The sequence below is a fragment of the Apus apus genome, chromosome 25, assembly GCF_020740795.1.
Source record: "Apus apus isolate bApuApu2 chromosome 25, bApuApu2.pri.cur, whole genome shotgun sequence".
NCBI lineage: Eukaryota > Metazoa > Chordata > Aves > Apodiformes > Apodidae > Apus > Apus apus.
The window spans coordinates 1,898,196-1,908,355 of NC_067306.1; the positions used below are offsets into that span (position 1 = coordinate 1,898,196).

Consider the following 10,160-nt stretch of genomic DNA (forward strand, 5'->3'; position numbering starts at 1 on the left):
CCCGGGGATGCTCCAGGGGGATATTTGGGGGGGGGGGGGCAGCCCCGGGGGCGGCACCGGCGCGTGGTGGGGGGAGGGGCTGGCGGCCGCCCGGTGCCCACGTGGTTTCTCGGTGTCTACGGAGCGGAAGAAACCGGAGCCGGGGCTGCGGCGGGGGCGGCCGGGACCGGGACCCACGGCGGGACCGAGCGGGGCGGGGAAGGAGCCGCATCCAGGCGGGGGCCCCCGCATCGCAGTGCCGGTGAGTGCGGGGCCTGGGCCGGGGCCGGGGGGGGCAACCGGGCTGCCCCCGCCCTACCCGGGCCTGTCTTCACCGGCCCCATCCCCATCTGCCCCCGCCGCCCGCACCCGCGGCTCCATTCCCGGTTCCGGCTGCATCCCCGGCTCTGTTCCAGTCTCCGTCACCGGCTCCATCCCTCTCTCCATCCTCATCCGTGTCTCCATCCCCATCCCTGTCTCCATCCCCATCTCCACCCCGGACCCCTCCCGCGGCTCCCTCCCTGTCCCCTGCCCAGGGACCCCCGGGGCGGTTCAGTACCGGGTTGGGCTCAGGAGGGGCGGGCAGCACCGGGCCGGACCGGGGGGTCTCGGGGCGGCTTTACCGGAGGCTCCGGGGCCGCCGCAGGCCGGCCTCCCCCCCCCCCCCGCTTTTCCCTTCCGGTGCTTACGACCCCCTCCCGGGCTCACCCGCCTGCTCGGGCCCCGCTCCCGGTGTCGGGGGGTTCGCTGCCTCCCGCCCCCGCTGCACGCCGGTTTGCACACCGGTTTGCACGCCGGTTTGCACGCCTGCCCACCTCCACCCCGGGCCGCAGCAGTGGCACCAGGTCCTGGCCTCCCGCAGCCCCCCGGCCTCCCGCAGCCCCCCGGCCTCCCACCCGGGGCTGCAGGGGAGGTGCCCAGGGAGGCTCAGCAATGAGGAGGGGGGCTGGTCCCGCTCCCAGCCCCCCGGGGCCGGGGCTGCCCGCCTGGGGGCTGCGCTGGAGCCGGGTCCCACCGAGCACATCGCCCAGACCCCCCGCGCGGGGCCGTGCCGGGGGGGCTCTGTGCTGCCTGTCCCCCACAGCCTGGTGGCACCCGCTGCCTGGCACAGCCCGTCGCTGTCCCCAGCGGGGCTGCAGCCCTATTTTCACTCTCTTTCAAGATATTTGTAGGCCTCGAGGAGGGGCCGAACGCCGGGAGCCTGGAGGGATTGTAGCGGCGCCGTGGGGACCTCGGCCGCTGCCCCCGGAGCCTGATGACGGCTCCGCCACCTCCCGCTGACCCTCGGGTGCCCCGTGTCCCCAGTGCCCGCCCACCACGGCCCCCCGCCCGCGCTGCCCACCCCTGAGACGCGTCCCCGCGCCGCAGCCCTGCCCAGCCCGCACCGCCTCGCCCCGCGCCCGGGGCCCGCTGCCAGGCAGGTGTCAGCCCGTCCCTCCGAGGGGGGAAACTGAGGCACGGCTTGGGGAGCAGCCTGGCCAAGGGGATGTGGGCTAGAGGGAGGGACCCCGTGGGTGCAGAGCTGCTGCTGGGCCCTGTGTGTTGGGAGGGAGGGGGTCCCGTCGCTGCTTGGCACTGGGGGTGCCTCCTCCACCCCACATGGTGCCTCCAGGCAGGGTCTGGGCACCCCACAGCCCAGGACTTCTGGGGTCTTGCTTTGACGGGGTCACCAGGGGTTTGGGAAGGGTCTCATCTTAGCTTATTGGGGTGCTTCTGTTTCCCCATAGGGGCTAATGATGCCCGAGTGGAGATGGGTCTGGGAGGGGTGGATTTTAAAAGCCCTCACAGGAGCGGACAGAGTGGGGCTGGGGGTATCAGGAGGCTGGGCTGGCCCTAGGCTCTGGCGGCAGCTCGGGGGGGGGACCAGGCTGTGCCCCCCCTCCCCCCATCACCCTGCTGATATCACCTCCCTCTCCAGGCTTTGCGCTATGAATTATTTGTGTGGCAGCAGCTCTCAGATGTCTGCCCGAGCCGGCGAGGCTGCGCGTGCCCGGTGGCCACCCCAGTACCCGTGGGGTCCCCAACTGGGATGGGATGGGGTGGGGGTGGGGGGGGACACACGACACACAGTGCCAGGGCACCACGTGCGGGTGCTGGGGCTCAGCACCGCAGCCCCCACCTCTGAGCACCTTTTCCCAAATGGAGTCGTGGCAAAACTCCAAGTCCTGAACTGGGGACAAATCCGGCAGTGCCGGGAGATGTGGCAGAGCAGGCTGGGAGGGACCAGCCCCCCCCATCCCCCCTCCCCCCCGGGCTGCTGAGGCTGAGGGGTCCCTGGGGGGGGAGCAGCAGTGCTGGTATCTAGGGCAGGGCTGGGGATGCGTGGGAGCTGGGAAGCCGCTCGCGTGCGGGGTGGGAGGCAGCAGCACCGGCCACTATTTCTGGCTCTGGCTCCCGGGGGGATGTGGGGGAAAGTCACTGTGTCCCCCTGCCGGGGCTGTGCTGCTGGGGATGCTCTCTGCCCCCCCTGCTCCTGCCCTCACCCCGGGTGGTGGCAGAGGCTGCCGTGAGACCCCAGTGTTCCCCCTTACCCCAGCAGGGCAGAGGTGATTGCCTGGCCTGTGTCCCCCCCACCACCCGGGGGGACACTGCAGGGCTGGGGCCAGCGTTGGCTCCTGGGACCATCCTGCCTTCGCTGTGGGGACACACTGAGCTCCTGCAGACCCTGCTGCAACCCCAAGACCCAGCCAGGCTTTGGAGGGGGGGGTTGCTGATCCATAACTCCCCCTGCCCTGAGCTGGATCCTGCACCCAGTGTCCCCATAGCCCAGCTGGCTCCAGGCTGCCCCTGGCTGGGTTCATCCCTGCTGTGGGTCACCAGTGGCTGTCAGTCTGTCCCTCTGTCCCCCTCCCAGGCAGGACATGGACTCCATGTTCGAGGACGACATTAGCATCCTGACACAGGAGGCACTGGGGCAGGATGAGGACTGGCTGGACAGCCCCAACACCGACCTCTCGGGGGAGATGTGCTCGGCCTCCCACTTCGCCCTCATCACTGCCTACGACGACATCAAGAACCGGCTGACGGGGCTGGAGAGGGAGAACTCGACGCTCAAGCGCCGGCTCAAGATGTACGAGGTCAAGGTGAGGGGCTGGGGAGGGTTGTCGGGGAGGGGACAAGGGACTGGGGGGCCCCGCTGACAGCCCTGCCCCGTGGCTGCAGTACCCCCTGATCGGTGAGTTCGGGGAGGAGCACATCTTCTCCCTCTACGAGGCCAAGGAGACGTCGCTGCTCAAGAGCGAGAAGGCGTCGCTGCAGCAGCAGCTCAACCAGTTCCAGCACGAGGTGAGAGGGGCCTGGGGGGGTTGGGGACATGGGGGGGGGCATCCCCAAACTGCCCACCCACCACCCCCTCCTTTGCCTCGCTGGCAGCTGCAGAAGAGCAAAGAGCGGGAGGAGCAGCTGGAAGAGATGATCCAGGCCTATGAGAAGCTGTGTGTGGAGAAGGCTGACCTGGAGACCGAGCTGGGAGAGATGGTGGGTGCCAGTGGGGACCAGTGCCTGGGGACAATGGGGTCCCCTTCCCGTCTCCATGGCATTAGCTGGGAAAATGGCTTCTCCATCCCAAGGGAAGGCCGGTGCCACTGCCAGGGCTTGGTGGGGACTCAGGGCTGGGGGGGCCAGGGCTGCTCACCCCCATTATGGCCACGGGGGGGGTTGCAGTGATGCATCTGGCTCTACTTTATCCCAGCCTCTTTCCATGCCCACCTCCCTGAGGGATGCTCCCAGCTCCAGTGTGGTGCATGTCCCCTCATCCCAGTGCCACGTTCTGAGGGTCCCCTGGGCATCCCTGGCTTCCACTACCCCATCCTGTGTGATGCTCTGCCAGCCCGGAGGGGGCCACCCCCACCGTGCCACCCCCTTTTAGGCTGTGGCCAGACCTCAATGACACTGCCAGGATGGCCACAAGCTCCACAACCACCCTGAGCACTTGGTCTGCCGGGAGGGTCACGATCAACCCTGGGGAGGGCTTGTGGTGCCGGGTGGGAGGGGGGTTCAGCCCTTTCCCCCCACCCCCTGCAGCGGGCGCTGGTGGAGACGCACCTGAGCCGCATCCGGAGCCTGGAGCAGCAGCTGCGGCAGCGTGAGGGCAGCACCTTCCCCCTGCCGGGCCAGGAGGTGCCTTTCCTCGCCCTGCACCCCAGCCCCGGCCTGACCCACGGTGAGCTGCCCCCTCCCAACCCTGCGGGACAACTCCCCCCCCCCCCCATCTCGGGGCTGTGGGAGTGGGGGGGATGCTGAGCTGTGCCATGGGCCGCAGTGCTGGAGCGAGCGGGGGGCTGGCAGAGCCGGGGGCTGGAGGCTGAGCTGGAGGCAGCCAGGCAGGAGAGCCAGCGTGCCCAGCACCGTGAGGAGCACCTCAAGGCCGAGTGTGAGCGGCTGCAGGCGGAGCTGAAGCATCTGCAGGACACACGGGAGCAGGTACAGGAGCGGGAGGGACCCTTTTGTCCCTGCTGGATGGGGGTCTGGGAGCTGACACGGTGTCTGCTCTCCTCAGGACCAGTCGGAGAGGGACATGGCCTGGGTGAAGAAGGTGGGCGACGACCAGTAAGTGCCTGAGGGTGGACTGGGGTGAGGGATGGGCTGTGGTGGGGGGTCACCTCCGTGGCAGGAAGGAATGGGGGCACACAGGGGTCTCTGAGGGGGCACCCCTGGGCTTCACGTTCAGCGTGACGTGGCGGGATGGGATGTCTCTTTGGGCAGGGTCCTGGAGGACTTCCCCCCCCCCCATCGCAGTGCTGCAAGCACTGTGGGAGCGCCCCAAAAGCACCCCGTGAGTGGAATTGGGCAGGGGGTGGGCTCAATCCGGTGTCTGGCACCGCACAGACTACGCGGTGCCGGCTGGGCGAGCGTGCGGCTGCCTCCAGAGGGCACTGACGGCGTGTGGCTGCCGCGCAGGCACCGAGCAGGGCGGTACAGCACCGAGCAGGGCGGTACAGCACCGGGCAGGGCCGTACAGCACCGTGCAGAGCGGTACAGCACCGGGCAGGGCGGTACAGCACCGGGCAGGGCCGTACAGCACCGGGCAGGGCGGTACAGCACCGTGCAGGGCGGTACAGCACCGTGCAGGGCCGTACAGCACCGAGCAGAACCAGGACCATGTCCCGGCTCCTCGGGGCCACCGGCTGCCCCTTCTCCCGCCCCGCACCAATCCTTGCCGGGGCGGTTCCTCTCGCGGTGCTGTCCCCGCTGCGGTGCTGGGTCCCTGCCCCATCCCTCACGCCTCTTCCTCACCCCCCTTCCCCGCAGCCATAAGCTCGGGGGGGTCCATCAGCGCCCCCTCCCCGGGGTGCTGCCAGGTGCTGGGACGGGGACTGAGCACCCCGAACCCGGGCTCCGCAGCCGGACCCCTTAACTCCCCTCCCTAGAGCACCGGGGGGTGCAAAGCCCGTGAGACTTCCCGTCCGGTCGGAACCCGGTTAGTGCGGGGTCGGCTCGTTCCTCCGATTCCAGCCTCGCACACGGTGCTTGGCAGGACCTGGCACCCCCTGTCTGTGTGTGTCCCCCCCGTCCCGTGCTGTGACACCGGGCGGGACACGCCGGGCTGGTCTCGCGGCTCCTGCGGGCACGTCGGGCTGTGTCCTTGCCAGGCTGGGGACAGATAAAAGGTGACACACGGGGACGCGGGGCCGGGAAGGTGCCGGGGTGTTGGAGAGGGGTGTTAGAGAGGTCTCCCCCCCCCCCCCCCTCCCCGCTTCTTCCCAAGGTGTCGGATGCTTTTGTTGTTTCTTGACACCCCGAAGTAAATCCGCGCTGGCATCCCTGGGGGGCTCTGCTGCGCATTCGAGGGGGGTCCCGCCATACACCCCCCTACTTCCCCTTAAATAACTTCATATTCTCGCAAAGCTCAGCCCCACCACGGCCGGGAGTGTTAAACTCACCCCCTCCTCCCAGCTCTTGTCCCCCCCTCCCCACCCCTCTGCCCTCAACATCCCCCCACCCCGGGAAATCCCGCTCCAAGCAGATCTATTCCCGTTGCCCAAACCCACCTGGATTTTTAAGCCCGACTTCCCCAGGTCGGGGTGGGGAAACTGAGGCACGGCCGGCCCCGCGCCGCTCACCCCCAGCCCTTTTCTTGTAAACACGGCTCTTTTTTGTAACCCGAGCCTCTCCACCACTTTTTTTTTGGTGTGAAAAGCGCCTTATCGGCGCTTTCCATCTCCGGGTGCCTTTTCTGGCTGCCTTTTGCCGAATTACTCACCGTGCGCCGCGCGGGGGTCCCTCCAGCCCCCTCAGTTTTTGTTTCTTTTCTTGGTTTTGTTATTTTCTTCTTCTTCTTTTTTTCTTAATCCTTTCTGAAGTCACGGTCGTTCCCCTTTGTGGTTCCTGGGCAGCAACCTGGGGCAAAACCGGGAGTTAAATCAGAGGGAAAGCCCCCGAAGGTGGGGAGGGTGAGGGGGGTTGATGGGGAATAGGGGGTGCTGGAAAGCCACGGGGTCCATCCCCAGGATAACACCCCTGACATCCAGGGGTGATGTGGTGCCAAAATCCGGGGGGGCTGTTGCGTACAGGAGGGTCGCAGCCCCTCCATCCAACCCCCCCCCTCCTCTCACTTCTAGCACCGTTTAGGTGCAATTTTGTGGGTTTTAATGAAACTTGCACCCACGGGTGCCCGGGGCTGCCGCCGTGCTCACCGCCTCCTTTGCCAGCGATGCTTTGGGGGTCCCGGCTAGGGGAGGGGGATGGCATCCCCTGGCTGGGGACGAGGAGGGGACACGGTGTCGGTGGTGCTGGCAGGGCCGTGGGGACCCGGGCGGTCCCGCAGGGTGCGGCGGGGCCCTGGGCGGCCGCGGCTGGTTTGTTCTCACGCTTATCAGCAGTTGCGGATCAAAAAACCTCACGGTTTGCCCCGAAACGGAGCTTTTTTTCGAGGGACGGGATGAGGGGGGGTGGAGTGAGGGGGTAGCCGATCTAAGAAGCGGCCGCAGAGTCGGCACCGGGGTCCCGGGCTGAGAGTTGGGTGCCCACAATGCGCCGCAGAGGGGAAACTGAGGCAGGAGAGGTGGGAGCGGGGGACGGGGGCGCTCGGGGATGTCCCTAGGTGCTTGTGTCCTTGGTGCCACCCTGGGGACCCTGGGGGTGTTACTTGAGACCCGGCTGGGGAAACATTTTTTTTTCTTTCTCTTTCCCTTTGATTTTTCGTCTTTATTTTCTTCCTTTCTTCTTTGATTTCTCTCTCTCTTTTCTTCTGTTCTTTTTCTACTCGCTTCTTTTATTTTTCTCTCTCTTTTCTCCTTTTCCTTTTCTATTTTATTCTTCTCTTTGTCTATGATCTTCTCTTTTTATCTCTTTTTCTTTTCTTTTTCTTTGCATTTTCTTCGTTTTCTCTCTTTTCTTGTTCTCACTTCTCTTTCCTCTCTCTGTTTTCTCTCTTTTTTCTCTCTCTTTTCTTTCTCTATTTTCTTTCTCTCCCTTTTCTTTCTCTCTTTTCTTCCTCTCTCTTCTTTCTCTCTCTTTTCTCTTCTTCTCCCTTTTCTTTTTTTCCTTTCATTTTCTTCCCCCACCACCTTATTTATCTTTTCTTTTTAATTTATCTTTTCTTTCCATTTATTTTTCTGTTTTCTTCTTGGCTTATTTCTTGGCTTTTCCTTCTTTGCTTTTCCCTCTTCTCTTTTTTTTTTTTTTTTTCCTTTTTCCTTCTCCTCTCTCCCACCCCCACACCCCCGGAGGAGCTGGCAGGGGGGCTGGCAGGGCCAGACCTGTCGCCTGCTGTTACGAGCGGCATCTCCCGGGTCCCCGGGGTGTCACAACAGCTCAGCTGAACTCCCGGCACGGGAGGACTCGCCGAACCCCCCAACCCCGCGGGGCCCTCGGAGACGGTTTCTCCCTTCGCCTCAGCGCCGAGAATACGCTTTGGAAAAGTGACACCCAAGTTGGGGAAGAATTGATGACTTTGTCAGGGCCTCCGAGAGCTGCGAGGCCGGAGGGTGGGGACACAGACACACACACACAACCCACCGCACCCACCTCCCTCCCGCTCCCGTCGGGCCGGGCAGCCCCGGGGCGGCCGCGGGGGCGATGCTGAGCTGCGCCGCTTGTCCCTTGGGAGTTCAACGCCTAAAGTTGGGGTGGTTTGGAGCACCCCGCAGCCCCCAGCGGGGGGGTTGGGAGGGGGGCTGTTTTTTGTCCTCGGTGACACTTTGTCCCCTCCGCAGGGTGAACCTGGCGCTGGCCTACACGGAGCTGACGGAGGAGCTGTGCCGGCTGCGGAACCTCAGCTCCCTGCAGAGCCAGATCCTCCGTGCCCTCCTGCAGGAGAAGAACCTCAACGGCGGTAAGGGGGGGCTTGGGGGGGGCTGCACCCCGCGTCTGGATGAGGCTGGGGTGCAAAAAATGGGGAGAATACACTGGCTGCCATCGTCCTCTGGCCAGTGCTGAGTTCCTGCAGGTGCCTGTCCTGGGGACCATCCATCCTTGGAGCATCCATCCCTGGGAAAATCCATCCCTGGGATCATCCCTCCTGCTGGGGGTCCCCGCAGCCACCTCCCCTCACCCATTTGGGCTGGCACAAGGATGACAAGGGATATTTTCTGCACCTCCAAGCTTACGGGGGGGTATTTTCTCTGACCCCCCACCCTCCCCATTTTGTTTTCCAGGCCAGCGCCATTCCCCGCTGTCCCAGTGCCACTCCCCACTCTCCCAGTGCCACTCCCCGCTGTCCCAGTGCCACTCCCCGCTGTCCCACTGCCACTCCCCACTCTCCCAGTGCCACTCCCCACTCTCCCAGTGCCATTCCCCAGCCCAGCAACGCCGCTCCCCCGCCCCGCAGTGCCCCTCGCCCGTCCCACCGGGCCGTTCTCCCGCACCCCAGTGCCAATCCCCAGCTCTTCAGCGACGCTCGCCGGGACCCCCCAGCCAATCTCCAGCCCAGCAACGTCGCTCTCCAGCCCCCGGCCCCTGCCAATCCCCTGCCCAGCAGCGCCGGTCCCCGGTGCCTCCCTCCAGCCAGTCTCCCGCCCAGCAGCGCCGGTCCCCAGCCCCACCGCCTTGCCCGTCTCCGGCTTCGGCGTCACCCCACCGGCTGCCCGGGGAGAGGATGGAGCTGGGATACCCCAAACCTTCCAGCCGCCACGTCAAAGCTGGCTTCCAGGGTCGCCGCAGCTACTCGGAGGTGACCAACGTGGCCCTGTACCAGCAGAGCCGCTCGCTCTGGCTCCAGCCCGAAGCCTCGACGCTCCCCAAGCCCCGGCCCTACGTAGGCGAGGTGTACATGGGGGGGCCGGGGGCTCCCCTGAGCTCCCACGAGCACTTCGAGGAGCACGTGCGCTTCGAGAAGCAATCGTCGGATGAAGAGGAGTGGGCTCTCCCCAGCCCCCCCAGCCCCGAGGCCGGGGCCATCCGCTGCGCTTCCTTCTGTGCCGGTTTCCCCGACGCCGACGCCGTGCACCGAGCGGCCGCTGCCTACGCCCGGGCAGAGCACGCCCAGTCCTGGCCCTCCATCAATGTAAGCAGGACCCCCCCACCTCCCAGGGGATGTATCGTGGTGGGTTGTGGGGCGGGGAGAGGCAAAGAAACCCCACACACACACCCCACGCAGGCAGGGTGGTCACAGTCTCCACATTCGTGGGGATCCCAGCCTGCAACCGTGCTGGGGAGGAGGAAGGGGGTGGGGGAAATGGGGAAGGGGGGGAAAGGGGTGTGGAATTGAGGGCGGTGGGCTCAGTGGCACTCTGTGTGTCCCCGGCCCGCAGCTGCTGCTGGAGACGGTGGACTCGGAGGTGCGGAGCTGCCCGCTGTGCCAGCTCGCCTTCCCCATCGGCTACCCGGACGATGCCCTGGTGAAGCACATCGACTCCCACCTGGAAAATAGCAAGATCTGAGCTCCCCCACACCCTCCCCCGTCCCTCACTACACACCCCCCCTCCCCCTCCCCTCACCCTGCCCCGGTCTTTGGATGCTGCATGGAAACACACAAGGAGCCCCCACGGCTCCTGAAATACCTCCAAGTCTTCAGTAGCTACGGAAAGACTGAGCCCCCCCCTCACCCTGTAAGTGGGCTCCTCTGCTAACCCCCCCCCTCATGCCTCCCCTGCATCCACACCCGGTTTGGATGCTGGAATGGGGGTGCTGGGACAATGCTGTTCCGTGGGTAGGGGGGGCTGCTGGAGGGGTCTTGTCTGTGCCCTCGGGTGTTGCTGCTTGATCTCAGGGAGGATTCGAGGGGCCGGGTCCTGGGTCTG

The 10,160-nt window shown here is 65.7% G+C and overlaps 1 protein-coding gene across 1 annotated transcript; it reads left to right on the top strand.

Moving 5' to 3' along the window:
* The first annotated feature begins 1,366 nt into the window (after window positions 1–1,366).
* On the top strand, window positions 1,367–9,819 carry TBKBP1 (TBK1 binding protein 1). Its single transcript, XM_051640371.1, has 10 exons — window positions 1,367–1,400; window positions 2,838–3,062; window positions 3,142–3,264; window positions 3,352–3,456; window positions 4,003–4,141; window positions 4,241–4,401; window positions 4,478–4,527; window positions 8,136–8,254; window positions 8,577–9,424; window positions 9,672–9,819. The coding sequence occupies exons 2-10, from the start codon at window positions 2,841–2,843 to the stop codon at window positions 9,798–9,800; spliced, it is 1,896 nt and encodes a 631-aa protein (XP_051496331.1). The 5' UTR covers window positions 1,367–1,400; window positions 2,838–2,840; the 3' UTR covers window positions 9,801–9,819.
* Window positions 9,820–10,160: the final 341 nt, after the last annotated feature.

What these genes read in the sequence shown, in the direction of transcription:
- TBKBP1 (XM_051640371.1), top strand. Translation starts at nt 2,841, where the DNA reads ATGGACTCCATGTTCGAGGACGACATTAGCATCCTGACACAGGAGGCA. An exon ending in TCAACCAGTTCCAGCACGAG is followed by an intron (nt 3,265 to 3,351) that starts GTGAGAGGGGCC and finishes CCTCGCTGGCAG; the next exon opens with CTGCAGAAGAGCAAAGAGCG. An exon ending in GGAGAAGAACCTCAACGGCG is followed by an intron (nt 8,255 to 8,576) that starts GTAAGGGGGGGC and finishes TTTGTTTTCCAG; the next exon opens with GCCAGCGCCATTCCCCGCTG.